This window comes from Festucalex cinctus, chromosome 4, assembly GCF_051991245.1.
Source record: "Festucalex cinctus isolate MCC-2025b chromosome 4, RoL_Fcin_1.0, whole genome shotgun sequence".
NCBI classification, from domain to species: domain Eukaryota; kingdom Metazoa; phylum Chordata; class Actinopteri; order Syngnathiformes; family Syngnathidae; genus Festucalex; species Festucalex cinctus.
Genome location: NC_135414.1, coordinates 13,145,942 through 13,160,895, shown reverse-complemented (window position 1 = coordinate 13,160,895; position 14,954 = coordinate 13,145,942). Strand labels below are relative to the sequence as shown.

Below are 14,954 nucleotides of genomic sequence, written 5' to 3'. Positions count from 1 at the left end.
TTTGCTTGTTTCAGACCTTAACGAGCCACTTAATTGTCTGATTGACGGTGATGTGCGAAGACGCCGCTCCCTCCTAAAGTGAATGCTCGGCACATTATAGTGGGAAAGGGGGGGAGGGGCGGCTTGTCGTTACCGGCTGTCAATAAAGACTCGGTTCCTATCGTTCACATTCAAATGACTCGATTCGTTCATCATTAATCAACTCAACGCAGCTGAAAAGGCGGACAAACCAGCGTCCGGTTTCGGGTTGCGCATGACGGCTAACACTGCTGTTAGTCGCTGTTAGCTAGCAGTCACGGCTAAACTCTGGCAACGGGCGCCAAACAATACAACGTCAGCATAATTATGTCTTAGCCTCTTACCTGGGGCTTGAACGTAACTTCAGGACTAAATTGTGTTACTGACGTCTGGCCCAACAGTGTGGTTCATTTTCATTGCCATTGTTCACAAACTCCAAAAAGAGGCGCACATCTTAAGCCCCGATGACACGCTTCCAGTAACAACTTCAAAATAAAAGTGATACAATGCATCCATCCATCCATCCATTTTCTTGACCGCTTATTCCTCACAAGGGTCGCGGTGGGTGCTGGCGCCTATCTCAGCTGGCTCTGGGCAGTAGTCAGGGGACACCCTGGACTGGTTGCCAGCCAATCGCAGGGCACACAGAGACGAACAACCAACCACACTCACAAGCACACCTAGGGACAATTTGGAGCGCCCGATTAACCTGCCATGCATGTCTTTGGAATGTGGGAGGAGACCGGAGTACCCGGAGAAGACCCACGCGGGCACGGGGAGAACATGCAAACTCCGCCCAGGAAGGTCCGAGCCTGGACTCGAACCGGAGTCCTCAGAACTGGGAGGCGGACGTGCTAACCACTCGCCCATACAATGCATTGATCTACATATACTACTTGGTAATGTAAGGTTTATTTTGAAATTTGAAAGGTTTATTTTGAAGTTTCTCACAGCCCCGTGTACTGTCATGCATACTGCCGTTAGCTTGACTACGACTATCTCAGCCGAGGCAGAAATGTCGTTTCAGCCCTAGTATTAATAATCGTTTTTGTACGATTATGCCTATTTTGTAATCGTGGAGGGTAATAATCTAAATCGTAATTGAATTTCGATTAATTGCGCAGCCCTAGTGATTGATTTAATATAAACCATATATCTATTTGAAAAGGTATTATTACTAACACTTTTAACAAGCTGCCTCGCTCTTCCCCATCAAACTTTGACATTTCATACCATAATGTCATAGATCATAAATAGATATATACAGTATGCCTACTATGACCATTTTCAACACTATCGTCATAACCTTGTGAAACCACATCTGTAACATCAGTAGTTTGGCAGTGTCAGTTTACATATTAGTCTTCAGCTTTATGCTTGTGTCCTGGCAGGGGGCTGTTATTAGATTACTGTCTTTCTATTTGTTGCCAGTGATTTCATCCATCAGGACATGAGAGACCTGTTAGTCCAGCTCAGAGAGAGGCAGGAAACCAAAGTGTCAGGAAGAATTACAGCCTGCACCGAGGGGTTGATAGCACGAGTAAAGGATGACAGAGACCTCACGCTGAAATATTTCCGGGCAAAAAGAATGTGTGAATAGTTAAACACCTTGGATGTGTCAGGTGATGTTATGTTGCCAAGGTCACTGTGTTTAAATAGTAATTTGATATGGTGAAATGCTCCCTTTTTTGATGGAAACAAGGCATATATAATGATGTCTTTCAAACAAGAACATGCAACAGTGTTATTACTTGTCCCTTCAAAAACAAAGGTGTGAGCAGTATTTAATTATTTTGGTGATTGTTGAAATAATAATAATAATAATAATAATAATAATAATAATTGATTAACTAAACTTTATATCTGAACCATCATAATAGAACCTCGAGCAAAAAGTATGGAATCACCAGTCTTGGACGAGCACTCACTCAGACATTTTATTCTGCAGATCAAACTCGGATAAAAAGCATGAAACAGTCGTTAGGCCATTCCAAAGTGCAACATCTTGGCTTTCAGAAACACTAAAAGAAATGAACATAAAAACAAACAAAAAACAAACATTGTGCTGGTCAGTAAATGTTACTTTTTATAGAGCAAGTGCAGGGAAATGAATATGGAATCACTCCATTCTGAGGGAAAAAATTATGAAATCATGAAAAACAGACAAAGAAAAAAACAATCAAAACACATCACTAGTATTTAGTTGCACCACCTCTTGCAGTCTCTTGAGGCATGGACTTGATGAGTGACAAACAGTATTCGTCATCAATCTGGTGCCAACTCTCTTTGATTGCATTTACACCAGATCATCTTTGCAGGTCGGAGCCTTGCTGTGGACCATTTATTTCAATTTCCACCACAGGTTTTCAATTGGGTTGAGATCTGGGCTATTTGCAGGCCATGACATTGACTGGATGCGTCTTTCTCCAAGGAATGCTTTCACAGTTTTTGCTCTGTGGCTTGATGCATTGTTATCTTGGAAAATGATTTCATCACCAAACATTTTTCTCTTGAAGGGATAAGAAAGCTGTCCAAAATGTCAATGTAAACTTGTGCAATTTTAGAAAATTTAACCACAGCCATCTCCCCAGTGCCTTTGCCTGGCATGCAGCCCCATACAATCAAGGACTGTGGGAATTTTGATGTTTTATTTAGGCAGTCCTCTGTAAATCTCACTGGAACGGCACCAAACAAAAGTTCCAGCGTTATCACCATGTCCAATGCAGATTTGTGACTCATCACTGGTGATTCCATACTTTATGCTTGGGGTTGTGTAAAAAGCTTTTCCTTCACAGTTGAGGAGGCAATATCCTTTTTATCGTGTTTTGCTAAAATGTTGTTACTCAGGATGGGCATAACAATTGTTAAGAAGTCATATGATTGTGTGTTGTGTCTTGAAGCAATACAAATGTAACAAATACAAAACTCTAAGTTGAAATATTTACTTGTTTGAACACATTTGAGTCTTGGTGAGAGAAATATCCGAAATGCATTGTAGGACGTGCACCACCTTCACTAAAACAAGCACCAAGGAAAAACACACGAATGAAGTTTCTTAATGTTGTTGCTCTGACACCCCATCCGCCACCAGTACAAGTACGTTGATTTACAAGGATGTGGTAGTGAGGAACTGCTTTGACATTACTAGTTTGTGTGCTTGTAATCCACAATGGATGGATATTATATGGTACAAGTTTACTGAAAATGTGTGTTGTATTTGTCTATATTGCAGCTAAGCTCTCCTCAAAAGTAACAAGGTTGTTTTTTTGGTTGCTAACAGTCCTATTATAACTAGTACATAAACAGACTGACTAACAAATACACACACAATCAACTCGCCTGAGATATTTACGTGATGTGCTCTACTGTATGTTGTGTGACTAGGTGCCATTTTGGCACCTTTGTCTCCATGCTAGGCTGAGCAGCTTTCGTAAATTGACACCCACTTCTTCATATGTCATTGCATGTGTTGTTGAGGAGGATTGTACATGTTTGTGGATCTGATGGCCACTCGGTTTACACCACTTCTGAGCAGAAGCCAGTAACACGAGTCGGCTCTGACGACCTGAAAATTTTGTCAGTTAACTATCCTCCTCATCTCTTTCACTCTTATTTTTACATGACTTTTCACGTAATTAGGGATGCACGATAATGCTATTTTCAACCGATACCGATAAACCAATAATTTAGAGGTGCCGATGTCGATAACCGATAAGTGAGCAAAATTGTTTGCAAAATTAATTTGTATACAAATATGCTTTCAAGTGCTACTATAAGTCTAACAAATACATTGAAACATTGTATAAACTTTGTACAATGTTTCATTGTATGTAAAGCACCATGAAGCTTAATTTTATTGATATGAGCCACAAACATAACAGATGGACCAACGTTGCATGTCTATAATTATTGATGGATTTCTTTATTATCTGGTTTATCTGTATGAAATCAAATTGCCGATAATTATCAGCAGATTTCTCTATTATCTGGTTTATCTGTTTGACGTCAAAATGGTCGATAAGTGCCGATAATTATCGACCACCGATATCGTGCATCACTACATGTAATCAAGTGAACTCTGAACTCTGTCTGTGACGTTATTAGTTTGTAACTGAGCTGCAGTCTCAGACAGCTGGTTGTAAAAAGGTTGACTTTTAACCTTGCTACCGTGGAACTCTGATCGCGGGGCTTTGCAAAAGCACCTCCCTCTCTCTCTCGTTGGAGGGTCAACAGCAGCCTTTGCCCAGCTAATATGCTATGAGTGTCAATGCCAGGACCCTTTTCAAATGTGCAAACCCTAATCCCCCTCTGACATTATTTGCAGATGAAAACAAGTAAGGGATACGGTGGGGGCTGTAATGTAAGCAGTGTCTTTTGACGGCCTTCTTTCGTGCTGGGAGTGGAGACTATATAGCCATTACTCACAGTGCAGTAATGTGCAGAATGTATTCTTGGCTCCTGTCTTCCAATCAGTCACTATAGAAAGGTTTGCAAGTCAAAAAAAGAGGTAGCCAGTCTGCTTGCTGTCTGCACCACTGCTATTTACTAGGGAGGGGGTGATATTTTAAACTGTAGAGCCCACATATTTACCCCATTGAGCTTGACTGACCTTGCCATTTGTTGAGGGTTAAGGCTGACAGTGAAAAGAAGCTGGGAAAGAGAGAGGCTCTCTTAATAAGCAGTCTGCTTCCAGGGTCTGCAGGCAGACTGAAAGCAGTCCAGAGAAGAGGAGGAAGACTGTCAAAAAGAAAACTGAGTAAGGCAACTCGTGTAAGATTTTGACGAGCGTGGCGGAAGACATTTGGTGGAGTTGAGAAGTAGCCAAGCTGAGCTGACTTTCCCCCCCGAGGAGGAGTTGCAGTTGCCGGCCAGGGCAGGTCCCAAGGCTGGCAGGGGCTGGCCCTACTGCTTCTCCACCTCCATTTCTTTCCTCCTCTTCCACTCTTCCTTATCCTCCCTTTAAGAATCGACTGCTGTGCAGTGCTGAACTTACAGGTAGAGCCTGTAAGGAACCCAGGAATGCTTGAATATTCCTCAAATGAAGAACACTCCAGAGGATGAGCCTTTCATAAGAGGACCTCTGCTCCAAACTTTTTTTTTTCTTGCACTCACTGGTTGAGTGCATGTACGAGAATTTTATACTTTTTTTTTGCCCTCAATTTTTGTTTTTGTTTTTTTAAACCGGAACGCTGGCAACCTTTTCGGTAGCACGGTGCAAGGACCAGCTCCACTCACCCAAGATGAGCCGCTGGCTGAAATGCACCTCCATGCACTTTGTAGGTACTCCTTTCTAAAAACAACTAATAAATGCTGCTTGTTTCATCCCTGTATAAAAGAAAAATGCTGTGATTGACCTAATGATGGTAAATGGCAAAATGATTCTAAATGTTAATATGTTTTGGTGGTTGGCAGCCAAATCCAACAAACAAGTTTCCATTCTCACTCGCCGTAATTTACTTAATATACAAAGTGTATCACAGTGTTATATTTCACCTGGCTTTGTATGTGTTTGTGCCTCTACAACATTGTTCATTTATTTTAAACTACGCAATTACAAAAAAAGGTTTGTAGCTCCCAATCACTGATACGTTTACGCTGTTAAACTATTTTCTAAACAATCATTGTCCAATACTACATCTCCGATAGCTGTGTGTTGTTTTTGTTGTTGTTGTTAGAACACAGACTGGAACAAGTACGATGATCGGCTGATGAAGGCAGTGGAACGAGGTGAAGTGGACAAGACGGCTGCTGTTTTGAACAAGAAGGGTATCATCCCAACAAAGCTTGACGTGGAGGGACGCTCTGCGTAAGTAAACAGACACGCACATTTCCATACTCAAGACAAGCTCACGCCCAGTCAGTCTGTTGACATACAGAAATAGTTCCTTTACAAAACACTTCCAATGTTCAATGCCAAAACAGTAACAACAACATTTTCTTGCTCCATCTCTTATATAGATGGTATTTTTTTTTAAACTGTTAGCTCAGCTCTGAACTGCTTACTCAGAAATAGTTTGATACCTTTGTTTATGACCTCAAGGCTTCATCTCCCGATTTGACCCCCTAAAAATTGCAATAAAATCCTCATGGTGATGTAGGTTTCACATTTCATATTTAAACCTTCATCCAACTGTTTTAGATTCTTGCATCTCAGTTGAACACTACAACAGTGCTTTATATATAACGTGTCCCATTAAATGGCCATCTGCCTCTGGAGGTCAGTGTTGGAGTTGGTTTAAAGAATGTTTGTGGCCTCTCGAGGCTTGACCACACTGGCTATGCACTGTTTGGATAGTTCTCACAGGAAATGACTGCCCAAAAATTCATCTTAGATCTATTGTGGTGTTCACTACATCAAGCCAGACAGATGTTTTTGCTCAGATGAACTCTCTTACTGGAATCAGTTGACATCGTGAATGGCCATATTTTTCATGGTTAAATTTTTGTCAGGGAACCTCCCAGTTTTCTGCAAGCAAAGCTAGGAAAACTTAACTCCATGTCTCATGAAATGAATGCAGTATAATCCTCAATATATTGTGTCAGTCACTGGCCTCTTTTAGATTCAATGTGAAAAAGATTTATAATATCTTAACACTTTAGAAGCTCTCAATCCCACAATCATTTTCAGCCATCTATGTAACTTGCTTTTTTGGAACTGCTGCATAAAATGGCAAAATATTCAGTATGATGTTATTGTCATTTCTCATAACAATGTGCTGGAAGTACTGATACTGATGAGTACTGTAATGTGGGTGCTGGGTTGGAATACAGTATAAGAAAAGAGTTCATCATACTGTTGCCAGGTCTGCCTAAAACAAAAATCAACCACAACTGCTACTCAGCAAGTCTACATTTAGTTCAGTGGGCCACACAGACAAACACTTGTCTATGGCAATCTGGCTGCTGCAGAAGCCGTGAAAGAATGTTGAATGGTGACCGGTGGCACTGGTTATTAAAGACTACTCTGTAGGGGAAATTAATTACATATTGCTAACTCATCAATTAAATTTTATTCGTGCTGCATTAGTATTATGTAGAAGTAATTCATTTAGGCATCCAGCTGGGTAAACACAGTTAATGCCTGCTTTGGCATTAGTAGACTAATTCGCCACACCTGCTTAAAAAGTGTTGATGTGATCGCATGCTAACAAGGAGTCAGTTGCTAAAATCAATTTGATAGCACTTTAACAGTTTAACAGTTTAACAATATTTATTCAATTTATAAAAAGATGCGAACCTGCACAATGTCTTGTGGCAGTAAGATGCTTTCATACAGCATCATCTCATGGCCCATTCTCCTGTCAATATTCTCAAAATAATAACAAATGAAAACAGCCATATGTCGACTGTTCGTTTTGTGCATTTTCACCTAATTCCCCTAAAAAATTCAAAACATTTGGATGGAAACCCCAATAATGTCAAGCCACATTTTGCACTTTAAAATAGCTTGATCTCATATTAAAAGTGTGCAAGTACTAGACTGGCCTGCCAAGCAGTCCAGACATGTCTCCCATTGAAAATATGTGGCACAATATAAAGTGCAAAATATGACAATGGAGAACCCCGGACTATTGAGCAAATTAAGCAAGAATGGGAAAGAATTTCGCCTGCAAGGCTTCAACTGTCCTCAGTTTCCACATGTGTATTGAGTGTTGATAAAAGGAAAGATGATGCAACACAGGGCTAAACATCCCTATGACCCATTTTTTTGGAATGTATTGCAGGCACCAAATCCATCCATCCATCCATCCATCCTGCGCCAAGGAATTCTGTCCCCAAACGTTCTGAACAGAATCAGTGACAAAGGGCAACCTTGGCGGAGTCCAACTCTCACTGAAAACGAATCTGACTTACAATGCGGACCAAACTCTGACATCGGTCATACAGGGACCGAACAGCCTGATTTAGGGGGTTCGGTACCCCGTACTCCCGAAACACCCCCCCACAGGGCTCCCCGAGGGACACGGTCGAACGCCTTCTCCAAGTCCACAAAACGCATGTAGACTGTTTGCGCTAACTCCCATGCACCCTTGAGGACCCTGCCGAGGGTGTAGAGCTGGTCCATTGTTCCACGGCCATGACGAAAACCACACTGCTCCTCCTGAATCCGACATTTGACTTCCCAACTGACCCTCCTCCCCAGCACCCCTGAATAGACCTGACCAGGGAGACTGAGGAGTGTGATCCCTCTATACTTGGAACACACCCTCCGGTCCCCCTTTATAAAAAGGGGGACCACCACCCCGGTCTGCCAATCCAGAGGTACTGTCCCCGACGTCCATGCGATGTTGTAGAGGTGTCAACCACCACAGCCCCACAACATCCAGGGCCTTTAGGAACTCCGGGTGGATCTCATCTACCCCTGGGGCCTTCCCACCGAGGAGCTTTCCTGACACCTCAGAAACTTCGACCCCAGAGATAAGAGATCCCACCTCATAGGCCCCAGTCTCTGCTTCCTCAAAGGAAGGCGTATTGGTGTAATTGAGGAGGTTGTCGAAGTATTCTTCCTACCGACTAATGACGTCCCGAGTCGAGGTCAACAGCTGTCATTGTCCACTTGAGTGTTGAAGTCCCCCAGCAGAACGACGTCCCCAGGGGAAGCGCTCTCAAGCACACCCTCCAAGGACTCCAAAATGGATGGGTACTCAGAACTGCTGTTTGGTGCATAGGCACACATAACAGTCAGGAATGGTCCCCCCCCACCCGAAGGTGGAGTTAAACTACCCTCTCGTCTACCAGGGTGAACCCCAACGTACAGGCGCCAACACGGGGGGCAATAAGTCTGCCTTGGGCTCATTCCCCGCCAGAGAGGTGACATTCCTTGTCCCAAGAGGCAGCTTCTGTAGTTGGGGATCGGTCCGCCAAGGCCCCTGATACACCCGATCCCTTTTGGCCAATCTCACTGGTGGTGAGCCCATGGGAAGGAGCACCCATGTTGTCTCTTCGGACTGTGACCGGCCAGGCCCCATGGGTACAAGCCCGACCAGCAGGCGCTCGCCAATGAGCCCCACCTCCAGGCCTGGCTCCAGAGGGGGACCCCGGTGACCCGCATCCGGGCAAGGAAAGCGTCTGTCCATATATTTTTATTATCTTAAGAGGTCTATGAGCCGTGCGTTGTCTAGTCCCTCACCTAGGACCTGTTTGCCATGGGTATAAAGCCCCAGACAATTTTGCACCTATTTGCCTGGTGGTGGTTTGTATGGAAGTCACAAGCAAACGCAATATAATATGCCGTTTGTTTACACCTTGTAAAGGAAGCATTTGCATTGTGTTGTACTGGGGAAACATCCGAAATGACCAGATGTTCGGAATTGTCAATTAACTTTGGTGTCTTAAGAGAAAAAAGTGTTTTGACATTGCATACAGGACTTTGCCAGGGTTATGCGAAGGAAATATGGGCGTTACCAAATCAAATTTAATACACACCTTTTGAGACATTTTTTAAGTTGGTGTATCGGCGTACATATCATGTTATTGAAGGAGCCTCCCCATTCTCTAGAGGTTAAGCTACAGTATTTACTCTGGTTAACCAATCTCTGTCCACAGTCTAAAAATAGCCACCATATCCTGTAGACTACCAACCATAAAGCTGCCCAAATAGCATGTGGGACAACAAAATGACATCACTGACTGTGTGGTCTTAAAGCTCAGAATTATGTTTAGCCTTTTTACGAAGCAGGTTTGTTGAGTAGCAGCAGGCATCTATTTTAACTTTTATCTATATCTTTATGTTCAGATATTAACATTCTTGGCAGCCATAAGGTGCCTTAACATTCTTTGTGTGGAGTCAAATGACTTGCGTCCCTCCTCAAACTAGTTTCTGCTTCTGAGGTGTTTACTTGGTGAGGTAGAGACCCTCCAGTGCTCCTCCAAGAAGCAGCCTCTCTGGGCCATCATCACTGCTTTTAATACTCAGATGGGTGTTGAGGTGACAGCCATGCTGTCGCCTTGGCAGATACCTTGGGGTTAGTGTATAAACAGATTCATGTGACTAGATGTGTTATGGACTGAGGTCAGTTTACACACCACAAATGCTTTATTGAGCAGCCAGTGGGCTCTCTTTACTACTTTGGGTTAAGTCATTGCAGAGAGTCACAAATCTTTACTGTCCATAGTGGTCATTAAATGCATGTATATAAGACTGCATTTGATCTCATCTTTTTGGAATCATTACGACTGTATTCCTCCAGAATAATTTCATACCACAATAAAAGAAACAAATTAAAACAAAGGTAAGTTCAAACGCTTGTGAACGTACAGGAAATTATGCAAAGAAGTGTACGCACATTGACATTGGCCCTTGTTGCCATGGCTTTATAAAGTATCATATCTCTGTATTTCCAAGGTTTCATCTGGCCGCAACACGAGGACACTTGGACTGTCTTAATCTCATCCTGTCACACAGTGCAGATGTCACTGCAACTGATGCCACTGGTGAGTATCTGTATACTACTACTGTGCAGTGTTTTACTTGACTTGCACCTTTGAGATGTGCAGTATTTCACAATCAAGTTCAAATGGCTGTCTCCTTATACATTATATAACTTGACTAGGGCAATTACAGGGTCTGTGGAGCTTTGGCTGATGGGTATGTCAGCTTTCCAGACGGTTAATGCATGCAGCTGTCTTCGTAATGGGTCTTTCATGACCTCAGCACATCTACAGTATTATTTTCCACTCTCAACCTTGTTCATGCATACCTGCTGTGACAGTTAACAATATAACCAACAATTGTTAAGTATTAATATACACTATACATTGCTCTCACAGAGCTTCCTGTTCTTTTCTTCTATATTACATATTATCAACCTCAAATTTATGAAAGGAACGTCTGCTCATAACATCGTAGTTTGCTTTTAGACACAACTCATACAACTGTGAACCAAAGCAATGGCTGCTGCTCAGAAAATATTTTTATGAATAATTTTTATTTTGTTCCCAGTCAATTCCTGATGTTGGTTAATTTTTTTTATTATTATTTTTTTCTATAGGTAAAAATGCTCTTCATCTGGCTTCAAGAAATGGCCATTCGCTGTGTGTGCAAAAACTCCTTCAGGTAGAGTGATTTGGTATTTTAAGGTTCTAATTTTTTATCATGTGATGGCAAGATTGTTTTTGTCATTCCATTCTATTTCCTTTTGATGAAACAAAAAATAAACATGAGCAATTGCATGTTAATGCTAATTAGCTGAGGTCATAGTTCAAATAGGACAGGTAACGTTAATCTCATGTATGTACATTAACAACCTATCACAATATTGAGGCACTTACTTAATGCATGTCCACATTAATTCAATTTGTGGAGGAACTCTAACATATATCAACCTTTTATTTAACCAGATAAAAACCCTTTGCGATCAAAATCTCTTTTACAAGGGTTACCTGGCCAAGAGGTGAACAGCACACATCATTAAAACTGAGGCTATACATACAATACATTTCAATTAGTGCTGTTAGGCGATTAAAAAAAATAATGTAATTAATTACAGGATTTTTAATTAATCTAATCTATTTTAATCTCATGTCTGCTAAAGTTACCCAAATAAAGAATTTGAATTCTAGGACATTATAAAATTGTAGTGCATGACTAATACATTGAATACACCAAGAAGAGAGGATTTGAAATCCACATTTCTATGGTTTAAGTGCACTTCATAAATGAAATTCAAATGAAAATGTTTAAGCACATCAACAAACCAATTAGGTCATGTATTATTTAAAAAATTAATCTAAACTTCAATTTTGTTCAAAATTTTTTTGAACCAAGTTCAATCTGAACTTCCACAAGCTGATGTTCCTTGTATGGATGGCATGAGATGAACTGATAATAGGCCTGGTGGTTTTTGAACTAAACTAACAAACTGGTAATCAGGAAAAGTTAGAGGTTAGAAGGAGAGGTTAACAAAAATCTAAAGCTACAATATTGGGTCATAACAACTCAAACCCAAAAGAGGAACGGGGGCTACAGTATCAACTCCTCTATATATACTGTAAAGTTTTGCTATACCTTGAACTGCCAGGGGTGGGCTGCTCTTGTTCGGACTTGCTGTTTAGAACTTCAGAGTGGTCGAGCGAACACTAATCGTGATTCGTCAGACTCCCTGTCAGTTTCATCTCAGAATGTAGCTCTACAGTCTCATCGGTTCAGGCGGGGGGAAATTAAGACTGATCCCGAGGTTTGATAGTGGCCCCGGAGCCGCTTGGGGCCCGCATAACCCAAAAGCTCTGGGACCGAAAGCTTTTCAACGGTGTATGTCCTGTCGCTCCATGACGTTACGTTCCGGAGATAGAGGGCCGACAAACCCGCTATTTACACTGAATAGGAATCACAGGCGGGGTAAATTTTTATCATCGGTCTACTGGAGGTCTTTGAGCGCCCGTATCTTCCGAACTGTACATCCTACCGGGGACATAAAGGCATCCCCAGACAGACTCGTCTCGGTGATAGCTTTCCAACAATGTCGTGGAGCGATAGCGGTCCACCATGTTGATCTAGCTTGTAGACTCCGTGCTTAAAGGGATCGTTCGGATTTTTTAACATGAATCTCAATTTCATTCTCACCTCCAGTGTGTGCGATCAGCACTGACTTACCCCTGACAGCGTTCTGTGACACGAGTTCTGGTCTGGTGTTGGACGAGAGGAAAATAGTCCAGCAAGCTGCCTGGGGTCTTGGAAATAAAGCGTTTTTCTTCTAAAAACGATTTGTGTTCAAAAGCGTGATACATTTCCATCACAATGCTCCTTTTCTGAAAAAAGTCAGACACCATTACCGCTAGCCACTAATTTTCTGTTCGTTCGTATCACTGCGCGTCGCCCTGTAGACGGCTAACCGACCGCGCGTAATTAATCTAGATTAACGGTTTAAACTCACAGCCTTAATTTCACTCCATTTAGCAAATGTTGATTTACTGATATAAAATTTGTTTACTTGTAAAAAAAAAAAAAAAAAAAAAAAAAACTAAACAAAAACTTGTATACGTACTTCAAAATGTTTGCTTTGTTGTCATTTTGTTACCTTGTTCTTTACTGCACAACTGATTTATGTTTCATGTACAGCACTTTGTATACAGCAATGCCTGTTCTTAAAGCTCTTTATAAATAAAGTTGAGTTGAGTATGTCTTAAAATAAAGTGCATACATGTTATAGAACAGATAACAAATCATAAACACAGGCACTGCTGAGTGGTCTCAGTTATTGATCGGAAGGCTAGTGTAAAGTGTAATAGGCTCTGAGAGCTTTACTTCAGTCTGTTAGGAGTTCCAGGCTGTGGGGGCAGCAAAACTGAATGCTCTCTTCCCCAGTTCAGTTCTGACATGAGGAACAAAAACCTGGCAGAGAATGTCACAGGACTGTAATGCATAATATCCTGCAGTTCTCTGTATAAAAGTCCTTAAATAAAACTGAGCCATATCAAGAAGGGCCTTTTAAATAAGTCAGCCAGTGAGTTTACCTACGTGCATTTAAGGAAGGTAAACCCGGTTAACGTGTTGCATTCCCCTTCGTCTGTCCATTAGCGTGCGTCTTAAATGTAGGTGGCCAAAACATGCCTGATTACAATTAAACTGCACTAAAATGCTAATCACCATAGGGTGCTGGGACTGCATAAATGAAATACAACCTTGTCTTTTTAACAGATGTGTTGATTGATCTGTGGCGAGTGTGTCTCAGACGGTAGAGCCAGTCGCCCAGTGACTGGAAGGTCCGATGTTCGATTGCCGCTCTCTCCAAGTTGTGCATTGTGTCCTTGGGCAAGACACTTCACACACGTTTCCTCCAGTGCCACTCACACTGATGTGTGAACGGTGCAAATGTTTGGTGGTGCACACACTGGCAGGCTCGCTTTCTTCAAGCCTGTCCTAGGGCACTGTGGCTACTAACGTAGTTTGCCACCACCAGGGTTTGGATTGTTCACTTTGAGCAGCTGTATGGTAGTACAACTAATGTTTGTTGCGGCTTCTCACATCATTTGTGTTATTATGCATTTGTGCATTATTGACCTTGAGGCCTTACACTCATAGCATTTTTCCTTTCAATTCCTTGAAATAATTCTTGCAAAATAACTCAATTTGTGGCTACTGCCTACTGTGTGCATTTACTTGTGTGTTTACAAAGAGGCTGTAGTCTTGTTCCCTCATTTATATGTAGCCCTCTTCTCCTAAATATCCCTTTCCCACGTGGCAGTGATTTAACAGAGGTCATGCCTGTCCTGTAGATTTCCAAAGTGTTGACAAGCCTTACAGCCCTGCTGTCCATTCTGGGTATCGTCAGCGCTCCAGACATAGCAGCACGATGCCAGCAATCTCAGTCTCAACCACCACGGTCTAACTTCATCATTGTCGTGTAGGATATCCCCCCCTCAAACGTCAGCTCCCCCTGCTAACCTGCTCACGCTATCTCCCCCTCCCCCATGGTCATTTGAGCATGATGCTCAATTTTGACCCTTGTTACCAGAGAGAAGTGGATTTTTATAGTGCATATGGGATAGGGGAGTGTCAGTGCTCACTGGCGAACTACCCAGCAACATCGGGACTGCTTCTGACCTGATGGCTGTCAAAGCAAGTCCTCTTCACCACAGTGAAACAGTGTCTTGCGGTGACTAAATGAAAAGTCTTACTCATTGTGTCATAGCCCCATTTACCCTGACTTGACATGCTAGCTGCCTCACATTTCACCACCACCCTCCCCAAATAATTGCTTTTGGCAAATCGTCTGGAACACGCTTTATTTACAATGTTAGTAGTAGTAGGCTACGTGAACTAATTTATTTAAAGTTTTTTATTAATTACAAATATATCTTTTTTTTTTTTTTTGCCAGCAATTTCGCATGACAGGAAGAGCAATTATATGGGCTTCCTTTATAATGCAGAAGTTACAGTAAACCTGTGTATCCATCCATAGTGAGTCATACAGCTTAATGAGTCATGGCCAGAAGAG

General features: G+C 42.0%; 1 protein-coding gene across 3 annotated transcripts in view; it reads left to right on the top strand.

The window, feature by feature from the left end:
• uacab (uveal autoantigen with coiled-coil domains and ankyrin repeats b) overlaps positions 1 to 14,954 on the top strand; it is a 49,625-nt gene that overhangs the window by 19,140 nt on the left and 15,531 nt on the right. For all 3 annotated transcript variants that reach the window (XM_077519017.1, XM_077519015.1, XM_077519016.1), the window contains exons 2-4: positions 5,694 to 5,824; positions 10,364 to 10,452; positions 11,010 to 11,074. In XM_077519017.1, coding sequence (XP_077375143.1) covers positions 5,694 to 5,824; positions 10,364 to 10,452; positions 11,010 to 11,074 — 285 coding nt within the window. The remainder of the gene's footprint in view (positions 1 to 5,693; positions 5,825 to 10,363; positions 10,453 to 11,009; positions 11,075 to 14,954) is intronic.